The sequence below is a fragment of the Mus caroli genome, unplaced genomic scaffold (genome assembly GCF_978045245.1).
Source record: "Mus caroli unplaced genomic scaffold, Mus_caroli_1 scaffold_13, whole genome shotgun sequence".
Lineage (NCBI taxonomy): Eukaryota > Metazoa > Chordata > Mammalia > Rodentia > Muridae > Mus > Mus caroli.
In genome coordinates, this window is record NW_028227268.1 from 5120607 (window position 1) to 5139776 (window position 19170).

The 19170-nt window shown below is 54.4% G+C and overlaps 1 protein-coding gene across 1 annotated transcript in view; it reads right to left on the reverse strand.

Moving 5' to 3' along the window:
- Nucleotides 1–18446, reverse strand: part of Mgat5b (alpha-1,6-mannosylglycoprotein 6-beta-N-acetylglucosaminyltransferase B) — a 68629-nt gene extending 50183 nt beyond the window's left edge. The window contains exons 1-3 of the mRNA XM_085829399.1: nt 17949–18446; nt 14102–14214; nt 5715–5862 (exon numbers count right to left, since the gene is read on the reverse strand). Of these exons, the coding sequence (XP_085685525.1) occupies nt 5715–5862; nt 14102–14214; nt 17949–18016 (329 nt within the window). The 5' untranslated portion in view covers nt 18017–18446. The remainder of the gene's footprint in view (nt 1–5714; nt 5863–14101; nt 14215–17948) is intronic.
- Between the last annotated feature and the right edge of the window lie 724 nt (nt 18447–19170).

Genomic DNA, 19170 nt, shown 5'->3' on the forward strand with positions numbered 1-19170 from the left:
AAAACCGAGAAAGCACGCTGAACACCAGCAATCCTCTCTGCTTCCTGACTGGATTCAACTTGGCCCACAGCCTTACCCTCCCGAGGCCACGCCTTCTCCTGAGGCCACGCCTTCTCTCCGTGCTGAACAGTACCTGCAAGCCCCAATAAGCCCGCCCGCTCTCTCTTCCTTCCTTCCTTCCTTCCTTCCTTCCTTCCTTCCTTCCTTCCTTCCTTCCTTCCTTCCTTCCTTCCTTCCCTCCTTCCTTCCTTCCTTCCTTCCTTCCTTCCCTCCCTCCCTCCCTCCCTCCCTCCCTCCCTCCCTCCCTCCCTTCCTTGCTTGCTTGCTTGCTTCCTTGAGTTGCTTTTGTTGGGTATGTTGCCACCGCCGCCGTGAGAAACGTAACTAGCACACTGGTGAGTGTTGGCCACTCTTAGGCTCTACTCTGCAGACTCCCCGCCTCAGCACAGACTAGAAGACACAGCAGGAAGGACCCAGAGCCCCCTGGGTTTCCTGGACCAACCCCCCTCTGCTGCCCACTGGCCCCAAGGCCCTGGTCACCTGGCCCTTCTCTAGCTTTGATCCCTTGCAGGTTACCTTGAACTTGGCCTGTCCTCACCCTGACCCACTGAGATGGTTCCTCCGGTGGTCTAGCTGGTCGGTGGCATCACCATATCTCGTAGTCCCTCCTTGCCAGTCTGGCCCCTCTCCAGCCCTAAAGAAGACCAGCTTTGGGTGGTTTACCAAAATGTCATCTGTCAAATGTCAAACCCAGAGCCTCGGCCAGCCCGGGATTTGAGAAGAATGGAACCCATATTGTAAAATTGAGATTATTATCATCCTAAGAGGGAAACACGCCCACCTCACACTCACACAGAGACACCCAGGAGGCTGACCTCCCTGGGGCTGCAGTTCCCGTACCCAACCCCCACATAGTCAAAAAAAAAAAAAAAGGCTTTATTTCCCTCCCCAACAAGAATGTGGCTGTATCTTCTTCCTGCACTTTAAGCAGAATTCTCCACACTTATGTTATGGCTCTATTTATAACCACAGCTCCCCACTCTAACACTCACATCCTCGCATTGAGGGCTGGGCACAGAGGCATAGAGGCACACACCTGTAATCTCCACATGTCAAGCAGCCCCTCCCTACATGGTCATCTCAGGTGCACAGCTGGCTCAGGCTCAGGTACCACACCTCACAGCCCTGGGCCAGGCCAGGCCAGGCCAGGCATGGAGCTGCTGTCTGTAATTACCCCCAACCCAGTCCCTCACTGCTTCTTGGGTACCCTTCCCCCAACTCTGGAGTCCCCAGCCCAGACTCTGCAGACCCAGGGAACAGTCAAGAGACAGATGTACTTGCGGCCAGCCGCCAACTTCAGAGCCGTCTCCCGCCACCGCTAAAGCCTGATGGGAAATTCAAAGATCATAGCTATTTGGCTGTAGGATGCAGATTACAGTGGCGTTTGCCTCAAAGCTGCCTTCCTAATTATGTTTTCCTAGGCTAAAATAGCAAATTCGCTTTCCCCAAGGACACACCAGCCACGGAGGAAAGCAAGACGCTAAGAAGCTTCCAGAAGGGCAGGAGGAGGACAGCCCCAGGTAACTCTGAAGCGAGGATCCAAGGGCAGGTGGCAAAGATGGCTAGCAGGGGTGGGAGGGCTTCCTCGGGGTGCCCTCTGTAGCTCTGCCTGGTCAATCATGGTTAACCCCAGGTGGCTCGGGTGAGAAGGGGCTAGTGGATGTGACCACAGACTCCCACGAGCCCTGGCGCACCCCCATCTCTCTCCCCGGGTCCCGAAGCCACAGTGTCCCTGCAATTTATAGCTCTGCCTGTGGAGTTTGATGGGCTCTGCTGGTCATGATGGATGGCTGCTATTTCCCAGAGACAGAGCTCGGAGGTGGCTCATGCTTCCCCACCCGTGGGGCTCCCTCCTTCCCCGGGAGCAGATGAAGGGCAAGGAGTGGAGGGAGGGAGGGAGGGAGGGAGGGAGGGAGGGAGGGAGGGAGGGAGGAAGGGAAGGAGGGTGGGGTAGGCCAGCTCTGGAAGAAGCCAGTCAGTGAATGTGCAGTCTGCTGCCAAACTGGGTCCCTGGACCATTGACCGTGCAGCTCATTGGGCAGGGACCATGGGAGTGGCATCTGTCCCCTGAAAAACACACCTGTGGCCTGTGGTGGTTTCTGGGCCTAGACAGAAGATGGAGCTGAGCCACGAGGCAGGGACAGGGGCCTGAGGGGACACAAAAAGTGATGAAGTCCACCCAGAAGAGAAAACTGCCTCATGTTGCGGAGCCCAAGGAAACCAGGCACTTTAGTCCCCTTGCCTTCTTCCCAGCAGTCTCTCTGCTTCTGCCCTTGCCAACGAATAATTCATGTTTTACACAGCAGTCAGAGATATATTTTTAAATAGATCCATTCAACCCTGCATCTCAGCACACACACACACACACACACACACACACACACACACAATTAAATTTAAATTTGAAAATCCAGGCTGGTAAGACGGCTCAGCAGGCAAAGATGCCTGCTCCCAGCCCTGACAGCCTGAGTTCGACCCCTGGACCTGGTGGAAGGAGAAAACTGACCCCACAGGCTGTTCTCTGACCTTCACACATGCCATGGCACCTGTACACACACACACACACACACACACACACACACACACACACACACACACAAATAAATCCAGTGAAGCCTGGTGGAGCATTCCCATAATCTCCACACCCAGAGGTGGAGACAGAAGGCTCAGAAGTTCCTCCGGTACATATCTAATTTAAGGCTATCCTGAACTACATAAGACCCTGTCCCAAAACACCCAAACTATGGGCTGGGGAGGTGGCTCAGCCGAGAAAGCGCTTACATCACAACCATGGGCCCAGAGTCGGGTTCCCAGAACCTATGTAGAGCCCAGGCAGGTGTGGCCACTGCCTGTAATGCCAGCACAGGGGAGGCAGAAACAGGTCCCCGAGGCAAGCTGGCTAGACAGACTAGTGGAGTTGGTAAGCTCGAGGTTCAGAGAGGCCCCACCTCAATAGAGAAAGCAGAAAGCAATCAAGAGAGGCACCCACCCGGGTCCTCCAAATGCTGGAAAATACTCATGCACCCTCATGCATGTGTGCACCCGTACACATGCAAACACACATGTGCATACACAGTACAGACACACAAGCAAACATCAAAGCAACATGCAAAAATATGTAAATAAATAAACAAGTAACTGAGCAGCTACTCGTGGCCCCGAGAACAGTGTCTGTAGCAGGCACAGCCCACGTGACCTGCTCCTGTTGGCCATTTCCTCACTCACCACTCTCCGTCATATCAGCCTCCATATTGCCTCTCTGCTTCAACATACCAACCCCAGGGCCTTTGCACTTACAGCTCTCCATACCTCTGCCCCCTACTCCTGGCTTCACGTGGGTGATTCCCTCATCAACCGTGGGAATCCTTTGGAGTCTGTGCCAGTGTCCAAGATGACCTCATGCACTCCCTCTTACAGGATATTGCTGGCCACCCCACACAGGGCTTTATGGAGCTCATTACTTCTGCTCTTGGTAACCCCAATACCCAGCTCTCTCCTTTATTCTGTTTGATGCTAAATCCAAAGTGGCATTGGCTCTTAGTAGGGAACCAGTACCAAGGAGGCAGAACTCGCTGTAGTGGGGGAGAGAGAAGGGCCTCCTCAGTGAATAACTCCGTGGCGGGCACTGCACAGGATGCCTGCCTGAAGCCCTGGTCCCAGCACGGTAATGTCAGTATGGACATTTTTGGAACTGGAGCCCAGGGGTCAGGGAGTGGGTTGGGTAGTACAGTGCTTATCCAGCATGCACAAAGCACTGGGTTCCGTCCCCAGCACCATAGCAACCAGGTGTAGTGGTACATGCCTATCATCCCATCACTCAGGGAGTAGAGGGGGAAGGATCTTAGAAGTTCAGGGTCATCCTTGACTATAGAGTGAGTTTGAGGCTAGCCTGGGCTACATAAGACCGTGTCTTGAAAAGGAAAGAAAGAAAGAAAGAAAGAAAGAAAGAAAGAAAGAAAGAAAGAAAGAAAGAAAGAAAGAAAGAAAGAAAGAAAGAAAAAGACGAGAATGGAAAAGGAGAAACCTCAAAGCAGGGTACAACTTAACAAAGGGTTTTCCTTCCTGGTCTGTAAATTCCCAAATCGGAAAAGTCCCACAGACGACGAAGGTGACTCAGTGGATAAGAGGACTTGCTTCCAAGCCAATGGCTGGAGCTGGATCCCCAAGACCCACACGATGGGAAGGAGAGAACTGACTCCTGCAAGTTGCCCTCTGACCTCCACACGTGTGCCATGGCATGCACTCGTGCACCACGCACAAGAAAACAAGTAAAATGTTCAGCCTCAGTGATGGAACAAACAAACCTAGGCCTCACATGGCTGCCGACATGGCTGGCTGTCGACAGGAGCGTCGTGGGTCTGAAGGCGAGCCAAGGGCCAGGCCTAGTGATCCTAGCGGGACAACTTTTGCTGCTCCTGAACAACTGTTCCTCAGTTCCCCCCTCTGCAGAGATGAATACACCCTGTAGAGTGGGTGTGGGTTGATGTATGACTGACCCCATGAGAAGGATATGAGATATTCAGTGTTGTATAGTTAAATGCCCCTGATATGTGGCCAAAGACCTCCATCTGGGTACCTAGGGCATTTGCTCAACTGGCCAGGCCAGTTTGGGGGTGACCCATGACCCACAATCCAGAATAGGCAAGTCAGAGGGCAGGGAGCCCCCATACCAATCCAAAGAAGCACACCGTGTCCCACTTCACTCATGGGGGGTCCCACTGACAACTCCCCACTTAGTAAACAGAAGCGGGAAGATTTTAAGTTCAAAGCCATCTGGGCCATCTAGGCCAGGCAGCACATCAACACATAGGCACAGGCACAGGCACAGGCACACACACGAACAGTCACAGACACACACATGCACAGATACACACATACAGGCACTCACACATGTACACATGTGCATGCACATAAGCATACATGTGCACACACATATACACACACAGACACAGACACACACAGAAGGGTGAGGGTAGGTGTGCACACTATGCCTTTATAATGAGTATGATAAGCATGTATAAAAGAACCTAGACTGGAGAAAACCTAGCACGAGGTGTGAACTGCTTGTCACCAGGGAGAAGCAGTTAGAGGGCCCTTCAGTTTTCACCTGAGGTACTTTATTTAATGAGGACAAAAGACAGTCTAAGAGGAGACAAAATGTTAATGGTTGTTGAGCCTGGGAGGGAGAAGCCCACATTCTGGATGTATTTCTACACCTTTTTATGTGGGTGAGGGTGGGTGGGGAGGTGGGGGCCAGAGGTGAAGGTAGGGGAATGAGAGAGCACAGATGCCAGCATGCTATGTAGAGCCAGAAGACCTGGTCTGTCCCTCTCCCTCTCTGTCTTGTTCCCTGGAGACAGGGTCTCTCACAGAATCCAGAGCGAGGCTGGATCCCCTGTGATCTTCCGCTTCTGCCTCCCAGCAGTCCACTGTACCAGGTTTAGTTGGGTGCTGGGATTTGAACTCAGGCCCTCTTGCTTGAACAGCAAGTGTTTTTACACACAGAGCTGTCTCCCCAGCCCTGTTTTTTTGCAATCATAACTTTTTTTCTAGTTTACCAGAAAGGGAAGCTCTAAAGGTGCATCTGAGGCTACGCTGGACCCCGGGACCCCAGGGGCACCGCTAGCTCTGTGCCCTCCCCAACCTCTCCTCACCTGTCTGCGGCTAAGTGCGCCACACTGGCAGTCCGGTGCAGCTCGCTGCTATTCTCCAGCCTGGCCAGCATATCCATGCGCTTCACCATCAGCTCCAGCAGGTCGCTCATCTTGCGAAGGGCACCGCGTGACTCTGGGCTGCCTGGCACTGTGGGCACAGTTGTGAGCGTTTGTCAGAGGCAGTCATACTCCCAGCCCCACCTCCATCTTCCCAGGCTGCCTCACAGGAGGGGTAGGCAGAGTGTCTCTCCTGCCCATTCACCCTGCAGGACAGGACCCCTTTCCATTGCCAATGGAAGAGACCAGTCCGTTGAGCTAACCTGTTCCTTCCCTGCTGGGTGACCTGAGGGGCTTTTGTGATCTCTCTGGCTTCTGATTTGTAGACTGTGCAATGAAACTCTAGGTGTAACCTCTAGGGTGTCCTGAGCATCAAGGGTCTGTGAGGACTGGGAAAGCCCCAGTGAAAGAAGGAGAAGCAGAAAACCCTCGTGCCTTGCGTGAGCCAGGAACACCCAGTCAGGTTTCCATAGATATGGCTTTGTCCTCTGATAGGGGCTCTCAAACCTTCTCTTGTGCTTGCTTCCTGTGTGACTCTGATACTGGGTCAGCCTGTGCTCTGGGATCCAGTATGCTGCTTCTTGTCTCTGCCATGCCCAGCCTCTAAGCCATACATTCCCATCCCACTTCCTTGAGCCTCTAGAAAACAACAGTGCTCTTGTCCTGAGCTCCGGGCCCTTCTTGGTGAGTTGCTCACCTCCTTTGAGTCCCTCAACCCCTGCTGGGAAGACTCTGTGAAGATGAAGCGAGAGGAAGTGAGGCACACCCGCTAGGGTCCCAGAAGCACCCAAGTTCCCCAGCCTCTCCTTTCTGATCCCTCCGCTGTCAGCTGTGCCACGCCCTGTGTGAGACCGTCCATCCTTGACTAAGGATGAACCGGTCTACCCTGTGCAGGACCATCCTTGCCTAATGCCGAGCCAGCCTGCTCCACCTTAGGCTGGAAAGCCACCTTATGGTAAAGACAAACTACACGTATCCTCCTTTATGATTAAACATCTGTTTTCCCAAGGATGGTCCTTTCCTACCTGTGACCTTAACTAAAATGGTTCTGTTCTAGGAATGGCAATCATGTCCTTGTATTTTTTAAGTGCAATAACCATCTTGCAACCCTACCTTTGTTTCAAAATGTTATTTTGACCATTTCTGACTACCTCGTTATGACTTCCTGCTGTTACGACTACCTTGTTGTGATCACCTTGCAGCCATGTCTGTTTCAAGAGGCTGTTAGGACTAACTTGTTATACTTGTGTCTGCTCCTGTAATCCCTCCTGTTTTGCCCTCCAAGTCCCTCATTTGGAAATCCCCCTGCCCCTGAGCTATAGATACCTTGTCTTCCTCACATCCATTGCTGACGTCTAGAACCCCGCCTTAGGGGGAGGCAGTCCACACACACACACACACACACACACACACACACAGAGAGAGAGAGAGAGAGAGAGAGAGAGCTTGTTTGAGTTAATTACTTGCTTCAATTCATTTGGCCATGATGATTTGGGTCTTTCAACTCCCGTCTTTGGAATCAACACTTGTCTTTCCAACTCTGTGTCGCTGAACATTCTAGAGAGCCACACAGGCCCCAAGCTCCAGGAGAGAGTGCCCCGTTCCAGTCCCTCTAAACTTCCAGAGTTAAGTTCTCAATGAATGTGTGAAGTCCAGCAAGAGGCTAACCACGTGCTTCCAGACTACCTAGCCAAGGGCTATGGACATTTGGGTTCAAGAGAGTCCATTATGGAAATGAGGAAGAGGTGGGCAGGAGATAGCCCACTGCCATCCTGCACTACCACAGCCTGGCCCTACCTGGGAGCCAGAGGGGTGCGGAGCAATCCTGGGTCATCCCACCTTGGACACCAGGTGCTGTGGCAATTATGGTCCGTCAGTTACTGGGTACTGGCCGTGTACGGGCACTTCCCATCTGTTCCAGGGGCTGACAGCTGCGAATCCGGCCCACGCGTATGAAACCTCAGAGAATCGTAGGGGAGCCGAGAACAACAACTTCTCAGAAAGAAGGTGCCAGAATGGCCCCTGCAGCCTCCAGGGGAGAAGCAGTGCTGTGGCGGAGACATGTGGAGTCTCACCTGCCTCTGCTACCAAACCCTTTATGTGCAGAGGAGACATCAGCCTTCTACTCTTGGTCTCAATGTCCCTAACTCAAGAGAAGAATACCATGGCCTGTCTGCAGCCCAGCATCCTGCACAGGCAGCAAGGGCCACTGAGGGGAGAGAGGCAGAGGTGGGAGACAGGTTGATGGTGACAAGCCAGCAGAGGAAGGGGAGCAGAGTGGCCTGTGTCACAAGATCAACTCAGGACTCACCCCCCTCTCCATCACTATTCTGCCGGGTTCAGACACGGTCTGCTTTCTCGCATGACACAAGGCCCGTCTAGCTGGGCTCCACCAGCAGCAGAGCCGGCCTGAACTCAAAGGGAGGCTACAGGAGCCAGGAGGGATCTCTTGCAGCCTCACCTGGAATTAGTGAACAGCCAGGCATCTGTTGCTAGAGAGCCTCCCCAAGAAGGAGACTAAAGCCATATCTGCCCTTTCTGTTAAGGTCCCAGTCACAGACTGAGGCACAATTCCACCAAATTTCACTCTGGGGTGAGGGAAACCAATCACTTTGTTGGGCTTCCTTATAGAGCACAGGTGAGGGGGTTACTAACAGGACTATGGGTGTCCTCCCACATAGGACACTCCTGAAAAGCCTTTACCCAGCCGGGGTGAGGACTTCCCAGGAACTGCACAGATACAAGCCCCCTTGTTTTCCCCCCTATCTACACTAGTTCTTTCCCAAGAGCTGCACACAATAGGCGTTAGGGAGAGGCTGGCTACTCGGGTAAGGTAAGGGTCTCCTGACCTTCCTCACCCTCGACAAGGATGAAAACTGCCAACAAGCCCAGACAGGACGATCCTTTTGCAAGGTGATGCAGCTGAACTTCCCAAGATGACGGCTGCTTGGCTCAGAAGACAGTGACTGGAAACAGCATCAGAGCCAGAGGGCCTGTGCCCTTCGGAGATGGATCCCTAGCTCTGAAGGAAAACCAATAGAAAGAGAAGGGACGAGAGAGAGGGAGGGAGCAGAGGAAGATGAGGAAGGAAACAGAGATGTCCCAGGAGTCACGTGGGATGGAAGACACGGGTGGGGGTGGGGCAAAGGAAGGAAGGAAGAGAAGGAGGGAAGGAGAGAGAGGAGGAGAGGAGGAGAGGGAGAGGGAGGGAGAAGGCAGAAAGATGTGGTTTCTCCCACCCCTCAGTAAGAGAAACAGCAAAAGGCCCCCTATCCCAAGAAGGTGACCGACCTTGTTCTGTTTTTCTTGTGGTGTAAGAGACTGAGCCCAGAGCCTTAAGCATGGTAGGTAAGTGACCTGGCACTGAGTTACATCCTGAGTCCTCGAAGCCTGGAGAAGTCTTACAACAGCCTCAGATAAATCAGCCTTGCCATGCCTGCCGCTGTGCCCATCTGGTGCCATTCAGAGGCACTCTGTGAGCTGGTCAGATGGTAGTTCCAACAAGACAGAGACAGCAGCCCCTCTTCCAGGCTCAGGGCCCAGGGCCACTGTCACTCAAACGTGTCTCTGCCTTGACTGTGCCTACCCTCTAAACCCAGTAGTGCTTGGCACACCGGAGAGAAAGAAGAGGCAGGGGCCATCACTCCAACTCACGAGAGAGTGGACAACGCAAGTTTTGACCTGGCTACTGTCCTGCAAAACCGCAGGGTACCGTCTGTACTGTAGGAAGTTGATGGGTGTTGCCTTGTGCAGTGCGCAGCCTGCTGGGCCTTCCTGGGCTGCCCTGGTGAGCCACAGCTCATAACTTCATCTGTGGGAGTCCCTTCCCCAAAGGATCAGGGTGAAAAAGAAGAAATCACCCCAGAACTGGGACCTGCTTAGCTGTGCACAGGCCAAAGCACTCAGACCTGAAAGCCCCCCCCCCCGTGCCTGGTTTGGGGCTCAGCAGGAGCAACCCGTGCCTTGACTTCCCTGGTACTGCTGTGCTTCCTGGAGAAAATCACCAGCTCCTCTGCCCAGCCCAGGCTTCCTCGCCCCACCTCTGCCTTCACCGCCCATCACAGGCTCCATCATAGCCCAGGGGCCACTGGGAGACCAAGCCAGCAGCTTACTAGAGTCTGAGGAGTAACACAGGGGCCTGACCCAGGCTGCAGTAAAAATCAAAGCTTTGACTCCAGCCCTGCCAGTTCTGCCACTGACCCAATGGGAAGAGTTCACTTCCTTCTCTTGGCCTCAGTTTCCCCTCGGGTAAAATGGGCAGTGGGGTCTGGAGTTGTTGGGCTTTGTGATTTTTTTTAATCCTCTTCTCTCCTCCCCACTTCTTGTAAAAATTGGGGTCACCAGAAAAGAAGGGGAGGGGGAGAGGAGAGAAGGAAATAGAGAGGGAGGAAAAACACAGATGGGTCCCCTAAAACTACAAAAGGGGGGAGTGGGATGAGCCCCAGGGTGGTATTGGAATCTCTCAAGGAGCATGTCACCTTGTGCCCCTGGCCCCTGGGTGGGTCTGGGCACAGCAGGTACTCTAAGCAGAGAGAAGTAAGTGACTCTGCATGTTCACACGGGAAGACAATTTCCTGGCACAGCCTGGAAGACTGGAAAAAGGAAGTCAAGAGACAGGGTGGAGGGTTTAAGAAGGACACAGGGGCAACCGTGTGTGTGTGTGTGTGTGTGTGTGTGTGTGTGTGAGTCTTCCTGCCACCAATGGAGGATATTGAATCTGTCTGCCCCAGCCTGATAGTGATCGGAAGCCCCTGACGCATGGTTCCCATGCTCTTTGTCCCCATGTGGCTGGCCACACACACAGGCTTTTTGGACAAGGGACTTTATAGGAATGGAGTGTCCTTCCCTCCAAGTCAGGGCCAGAGAGATGGAGGAGGAAACATAAACTGATTCTTTGCTGAAGGAAGAAATCAGAGGGAGAGATGACCAGGGAAATATAGGTCACCCCCCACACAAGAGTCTCTGAAGACATTTGGGGGTGGAGGCTGCTCTTTTTTTTTTTTTTTTTGGTTTTTCGAGACAGGGTTTCTCTGAGTAGCCCTGGCTGTCCCGCTCTTCACAGCAGGAATTAATAAGCTTTCCTTGTGGAATTTTTTTGTCAGCAGGAGGTGTGACCCCAAAACAGGAGGGCTTAGGGACATGCAAGTGGCCACTGCCCAGGCTTCATTATGGCTTTGGCTGAGGGGGCAGACCCAGTTCAGATGGCCCTTGAGGCACCCTGCTGTTCCCAAACCAAGAAAGATTCCTCCCCTGTCTCCAGGGCTCAGAAGTGCCTCCCTCCTTCTGCAAAAGCCCTAAAATGTCGCTCCTCCCTGCCTGAGAAGCTCATTTCTTGCTCAGGAAGATACCTGAGGATAAAACCAGATGTAGGTACCAAAGAGGGGAGAGGACCCGGGAGGTAGGCCCTCCCCAAGTGACACGCTCAGCTCATGTCACCACTGGCCCCAGAACTATCGGCAAAGCAAGCTGACACATCTTCCCCATTCTGAACTGAAATGCACTTACTACGAGGTCCCAGCAGTAAGTCTGGGAGCTAACACATAGCTCCCCCACTGATTTCCATATAGATGAGCAGCCTGGGGTGCTGCAGATATGAATGGACCCCACATTTAGAGATGGGTGTTATTATTACCCCCTGAGGCCAGCTAGTCTCTCTCCTCCCCAGACACCCTCTCTGTGGCTCTGTCTCTCTCGTGATCCCATCCCTACCCTTTCCTTTGATCAAGCTCCACCTGCCAGAGAAGACAGCCCTCCCTGGATCTTGCAGAGGAGGCTGAGACAAGTTGTCTGGACAGCTGGAAAAAATCAGTTCTTGTGCAGGGTAGGTGCTGCAGACCCAGCTGAGGCAGACCCCAGCAAGGCCAAATGGGGCTTTTCCTCTCTACCTGTTATCCCTCTTCCCCAAATGGCCAGTGTCCGAAAGACATCCACAGAACCTGGACCATCTTCCACTCAGTCTCTGCTGTGGCGCCAGGGGTTGAGCGGAGCTCGGGCACAATGATCATCTCAATCCACTGGGCCTACATCTGCGAGGTAACCTGCTCAGGTCTGACTCCATGAGGAGCAAGCAAGGCCCTTGTTAGGAAGAACTAGGCGGGGCCTCCTCGCTGAGTAGCACTGCCAAAGGCTCCTCCCTCCCAAGCCGCAGTCCCACCTTGGCCAGGTGATTCCCATTCATCGAAGTTTGTCTAAATCTCAGGAGATTTGTCTCTGTGTTCCCAAACTAGAGCACTTTCTCCTGGCCCAGAGAAGGTGCCTCCCACAGTCACACCAGAGATGTTAAAGGCTGGAAGGACACATGATGAGAGTTCTGGAAACTGGGCGTGCTGCTCCTGGTCTAGCTGCATGGAATAGGGATGTTCTCTGTATCTTAAAATTCAGTTTTAAAATGGTAAGCATCAGGGCTGGAGAGATGACGGCTCAGCCGTTAAGAGCACCGACTGCTCTGCCAGGGGTGTTGAGTTCAATTCCCAGCAACCACATGGTGACTCACAATCATCTGTAATGGGATCCAATGTCCCCTTCTGTTGTGTCTGAAGAGAGAGAGAGTGTGTACTCACATACATTAAATAAATGAATAAATCTTTACCAGCCTGGTCTACAGAGTGAGTTCCAGGGCAGCCAGGGCTATACTGAGAAACCCTGTCTCAAAACAAACAAACAAAATAAATAAATAAATAAATAAATAAATAAAGTTAAGTACATACACACACACCTCTGGTGTAACTATGTGTAACATAGGGGGTTCTCTCCCTTCTATGGCACAAGATCTAGGGCTTGAGCTAGACCCTTCCCAAAGCCAAAGCCAAGACAGGGCAAGGGCCATAAGGTGGGAGTGTTATCTTGGCCCATAACCCTTCAGAGGGATGGGCAGAAGACCCAGAGCCCAGGCACAATTCTCACCCTAGGTTCTCGAAGCCCAGACAGATATAACCAACATCTAAGGGCATCTAAGGGCATTCACAGCGAGCCTCACATCCTTCTGTGTCCTGAGCCCCCAGTCATCTAACCCTGGCTTTTCCTTCACAGGGAGTTTTCCCAGCTGCCCCGCCCCTTGTCTAACCTCAACCCCTGAGCATCTCCTGTGTAGAGACCCACACACCTCAGGGGTCCCCTGCTCCCCCCACCCCCACAGAGCACACGCACTAAATGTGCACAGAAGCTTCACTCTGCAGTCTCAGCACAGGATCCCCTCTCCAGGTATCTCAGCACAGGCTCAAGGCCACCCTGCAGAGGCAGTGCCCTAGCCCACTTAGCAGATGGAGACCCTAGGCTCAGATACTGAGGGATCTCTGGAAGTCTGCCGCGGATGCTAAGCATGACCCGGCTTCTGAGAGCTTTCTCGAGGGTTTAAAGACTCATGTGAGGAGTCAAGGGATGCACCGGGGATGGCTACCAGATGGTATAGTAAGTGCCACTCAGAGCCCACTCGAGCGGATGCCTAAGGTGCTTCTCACCAGGGACCAGGAGCCAGGCAAGCTCAAGGAGGTGATTTCCGAGAGATACTCTCTCGACAGGCAGAAATCTCACAACACCAAACAGCTCCAGAAGCCCTCTCTGCCTGTTTCCCTCCGTGCCACGCTCCTCCTTCACGCTACTGACTCAAAGGGACCCTGTGACGCACTACACAGAACTCGGGCATTTGTCTGCTCCCAGCAGCTCCGTAGGAAGGGCAGGGCTGAGGACTCATAATTATCTTCAAGCCGTGTGCCAGCCAGCACAGTGCCTGGGGTTTCTGCACACCCAGCCCATTCGGTCCAGCATCGGGGAGGGTCTTCACCCTTTCCTCTGCCCCTCCCCTTTTCTCTGTAACTTAAGAATTTGGCAACAATCCACAGCTAAAAACTAGAGATGCAGGTTCTAGCCTGTCTGGTCCCAAAAGCCCACACTCTGCATCTCCATTCCACACCTAGCAAGTGTCATTTGGGCCAGGGACAGAGAAGGACCAGGCGAGACCAACATCCCGGACAGGAACCATGTGAGGCCTTTGCAAGCCTGTCCCTTACTACAGCCTGGCCTGGTGAGAAACACACAACACGGGTCTCAAAGAGATGGATGCTGTATCATCAACCCAGACACAGGAAAACGACATAGGAACCTTTCTGACCCTTTGAGATCCTCCTTCTTGGCCTGAGAATCCTGGTGGCACGCATAGGACCGGATCCCAAGCAGCAGGACATCCCAGTTGACACTCGGGACCCCCTTATCTTACACATCTGCTTGTTCAGAGGGCCAAGGTCCCAGAAAAAACCTGCTAAAGGGGCTGAGCTCAGAGGCATCGCCCCTCTGCTTCGCGGACATTCACATTCCTCTCCTTGCTTTCAAGGTACCTTCTGTGCGGATGGTGAAGGGTGAGTCCCCCAGGCGCCGGGCCGAGAACTGGCCTCCCAGAGATGTCATCAGGAAGCAGAGAGTGAAGAAGCCGATGCCCAGGACAAACAGCCTGCAGGGAGAGAGGAGCAGGGTGGGTCAGCAGAACGCACAGCCATCCAGTGTCCTATTTCCAACTAGGAAAGGCACAGAAATGTTTCTAAGCTTGAGCAAAGAAGCCGAGTGAGGTTCAGGAGGTTCATGAGTTCAAGACCATCCTCAGCGGCATAGCAAGTTCCAGCCCAGCCTGGGCTAAGTGAGATCTCAAGCCAACAAAGAACCAGCCAGCGAGAGAAGGGAGCTTGGGGGTGCACAGAAGAACCAGGGGCGGGGGTGGGGCGAGCTCCCGGCCCAGGAGGTTTCAGCTCAATGGGACAAAGAAACTGACCACATGAAAAGAATAATATGAATTCACATGTAAGTAGAAATCCGAGCAAGGGCCAGCCTCAAGATAGAGGACAGTTAATCTGGAGTAGCAAGTCCCCAAACTTTGGTGTGTGGCTCGGCGCTGGCTCCCAAGAACGAATAGAAACGGATATTCTTGGGCTAGGGACATAGCTCAACAGTAGAGCATTTGCCTAGCATACACTAGAGCCTAGACCCAATCTCCAGCACAGGCATAGAAAGAGAGACGGGGAGGAAGGGAGAGAGGAAACGGTAGGTTCTCCTTCCTGGATGAGATGCTGGGACAGGGCAGGCCATCTGCTTTCTTTATCCAGCTCCCCAGTGACTCTGGTCCACACTCACATGTGAAAAACACTGGTCCGACTGAACAGTGAGACCCACCTGGCTCCCATCAATCACCTGGGCCACCCTCGGCACTGCACACACAGCCTCTGCCATCTGCCACGAGCTCACTTGTCCTCATAGGGTGCCACAGGCCCCCAACACTCTTAGGTGACACAGTCTCAAGGCAGGGCCACATCCCCTCCGCCCCCGGCTGTGCCCACTCTCCCCACAGACTTTTCTATCAGTCACGCACGCCCTGGTTTGTCAACCTGCACCACCGAGGGGAGGGATGAAGACATCTTCCCACCCAGGCATGGAGTGTCACACAAGTGTGCCTGCAGTCATGCAGGAGGGGGAGCGGGCCAAAACATGACATCATGCATTCTTTCAGCACACAGTCATTATCTAAGAGGTGCCAGACATTCAAGTAACCTGAAGTGACAGCTGGAACCCGGGCTCAGAGTCCCTGCCCCAAGCTCTACCAGACCCAGTGCTCCATGCTGGGTGGGCTCCGAACAAGACTGAGCTGGCAGCCCAGCCAGAGAGAGGGTGGGGAGGGGAGGTTTTGAGATCCCCCCTAATTCATCAGAGGACTTGATGGACTGTCAGAGTTGAAAGGGGACCCTCCCTTACCCCCAGGACAGAGTGAGGAACCCCACGTGATATAGAACCAGGATAACCAAGAGGACCCCAAAAGTCATGTCAGGTGCTTCTACCTGTCCCACCTCCGCTCTGTCCCCAACCCAGAGGCCTGTTGGTTGTCTTTCTGCAAGACTTGCTTTACACATTTTAATCTCCATTATTTTAAACCGACAGAGTAGTGTTTAATTAAAATTTGGTTCATTAAGGAAAACACATAATTGCCAAAGAAAAGAAGAAACAAAACAAATTTCGAGCCCGCATTTAAGGAAGCTGTTAGAAACTGAGTCGGGGAGGGAAGAGAGGACCTAGACTCAGAGATTCCCAAGAGCTGCTTCAGGAAGAGTCATGCCCCTAATTTGTGGGGGGATCATGGTGAGCTGCAGAAGGAAAGATGGTACAAGGGACACTTCTCTTACTTTGGAGGGACCTCACTGAATCCCTCTAAGCCCAGAGTGGGGTTCAGAGAACACTCAGAGAGATCTTGTGGGAGACTCGTGATTTATCCTCTAAGCCTAAGGACAGAAAAAGAGGGTGAGGACTTTCTGAGTTCCAGTCTCTCAACCCCAACCCTGTCTCAGCCATAGGATTGTGTTTCAGGCTGGAGATACAGGATGCTTGACATGAGGAAGGTCTACACCCCCAGCCTGGACTTTGAGGCCCCAATATACCTCTTAGCATCATCTCTCTACCAGTTACCCCACTTGGGGTCCAGGGAACCCCAAAATCAGTAGTCATGTAGAGTAGATATGATGGCCTCAACCACACAGGTAACATCTCAGGGGCACCTATAAAATAAAGGCCTGGCCAGGAACTCTGCTAGAGACAGCATTCCCAGAACTCCCTTGGGGATAAATTAAGTTAGGGTGATGTAATCAAATAGCTGCCCCTGGCCCTTCAATCTAAAGTTCTGAGGGGACCTGAAGAAGACTGGTTGCTAAGGGTCTCCACCAGCCTAGACAAACCAGGAGGTGAAGTTAAAGGGTTGGAAATGAGTTGCAACTGATCTGGGAATCCTGTCTTCCAGCACACAGGAGGGAAAGCGGGCTCAGGGCTGAGGGCGCTGTCTGTGGTGCTGGAGACAGCTGCCTGCAGTCATTACACCAGGTCCGACTTCAGAAGCCCGGCTTCCAGCCGGCTACAAAGCTGACTAGGGATTTGGGACCAGCCAGAACCCTCTCAAGTTGCCCAACGCGGCAGGAATCCAGTATAGCTCTGGAAAAGCCAGAGTCTTTCCCTGGGCATCTTAGGCCAGGGATTTCTGAGACACTTCAGTCCTCTGGCTCTACAGACCTTCGCATTCACACAGACAACCTGACTGCTGCTGTCCCCAGAGGCTGCCATCTCAGCCCCCACAGAACTGGCCCAGCATGCTGATGGCAAGAGCCAGGTGGGTCACATCACTCCAGCCCCAACCCAGTTGGGTACAGGAGGTTGTCTGGAGGTACTGGGGATCAACCCAGAACCTAGGAGAAAAGCCAGCACCTGCCTTAAGGTTTATGATCGGACTCCACCTGTGGCCTAGTCCCGAGTCCCACCCCCACAATGGTGCCCATCTCTCCCTCTGTGTCTTCTGGAGCCCAGCTGCCAAACAAGGCAGTACTTCAGGCCTCCCAGACACCCTCTCCCCCAGCCTGGCCTCGGGGCCTAGCTCTGCTGGAGTCTGGGAGAAGGAAGTGGGGTCCCTTCCTAGGGCCAACAGGTCTTAGCGAGTCTCTCACAAACTGCACCCCTGCCTGGCCAGGACTGTCCACGGGAAGGGAGGGAGGGAAGGAGAGAGGGAGGAAAGGGGAGTGAAGCGACCGTGTTTCATGCACCTGCTATGCCTATCTAGTCTGTTGGAGATCCGCGGTTGGGAGTGAATCCCCAGCAGAAGGGGGTCCTTGCCCCAATCTTGGGGACATTCAGACCCAGGTTTGTCCCCCACCAGGAAGATGAGTGAGATGCAGGGGGCAGGGAGGGGGAGAGGAAGGGGGATGGACTAGGCAGAGGATGGGCGGGCCGACCTAGGAGACAGGCGGGACACCAGGGATGCTTCCTAGGCACCCCACAGTAACTTCGCAGCTCAGATAGGTCCGACGAGATGAAAAAGACCACAAGGGGCAGGAAAGGGACTTGCTGGCTGGGGCCACTTTGGAGCCCAGGACCTTGATCTTGGGGTCTTCGGACTCCATGTTCACCTCTCTCCACCTGATATCGGTCCAATCTTGGTCAACTCAAGAAAGGTCCAGACCCGCACCCCCCCCACACACACACACATACCCCAACCCTATCTAATTCCGTCTTCCCATCCCCATGGCCCTTCATCGAGAATAGACTCGCGAACCTCCTTTGCCACCCGAACTCGCACCCCCTGAGGGGACCGACCTCGCCCAGCTCCACCATGAGTCCCCTTGGGGAGGTCTTGACCTCCCTGCCCCAACCAGTAGAGAACTTTACCGAAAGGGTCTCAGGGTGACCAGGCATCTTCTGACCATTATCTTCCCATCTGGGTTGACTGTGATCATTGTTCAAACTTGTCTGGGCGAGAAGCCGGGGGCGAGGCCGGACGCACCGTCCTGGGCCCGGCTCTGACCGCCTCGGGAACCGTGAAGCCGCTGCGGGCCGAAGCCGGGGGGTCGCAGCGCCGAGGGAGCGCGGGGCACGGTGGCTCTGCAGCCCCGCGCCGGGCACGGCGCGGCCTGGGCGCGCAGGGCAGGGGTTCGGCGAGAGCTTGGGGCCGGGCGCTCTCTGCGTCTCCGCCCTCCCCGATTCACATTTTGGGGAAGGCGAAGCGGCGCGCCCCCAGATCGCCGGCCGCGCGTCTGCCTGCTAGGCTCGCTGGCTGGGCGGGACGGCGCCGCGGCGCGCAGACGGGCTTCCCGCGGCGGGCGCCCACATTCCCGGGGCCCGCGCCCTCGGAGCCGGCTAGAGGCGGCCCCAGGCCCGCACCCCGGCCCCCCGCACCTTCCGGCCGCGCCGCTCTGCAGCCGCGCGCAGCACCGCGCCCATGGCTTTGGGAAGGGACGGCTGCGCGCTCGCCTGCCTTCGTCCTTGCCCGCCCGCTCGCCCGCTCGCTCGCTCGGCCACCCGCGCTCCGGGCTCCGGGCTCCCGCGCGGCGCTACAACCCGAGGCGCCGCATTGTTCCCTCTGAGGAGGCGGCCCGGGAGCGGCCTCGCGTTTCCTCGGCGCCTGGGCGCCATCTGGTGGCCGCGGCCTCGCTGCGCTCCCTCCCCGGGCTGTGCGAGGAGGAGGGGAACGCGAGCGCGGGAGCCATGGCTCTGCGCCCCTCCCTGGACCATGCAACTTCCTAGGGCATCCAGCAGACCGGAGAGCCGAGGCTGCTCTGGTAACTGCAACGCGCAGGGGAGATGGGGCGCGGAGAGGGGACCCTTGTCTCTCCCACAGACCACGAGCCACCACTACCACCCCCAAGAGCTTCTGTACCTATGGCTTCTCACCCGCTGATTCTCTCGGCAACACCCACCCACCCTGAGAAACTCCCCGAGTCCTCCCACTTCTCACTTGCCTATAATAAACTGGGGCTGTGGCATTCATGCCAGGAGCCGTCAGCTGTATGCCTGAGGTTTAGCCTTGGACCCTCTCAATCACTGAGTTAACGGGCTTTCTAGTATACAACTAATGACCAAAAAGCTCACCAAGGCTCTTTAAAGTCAATTC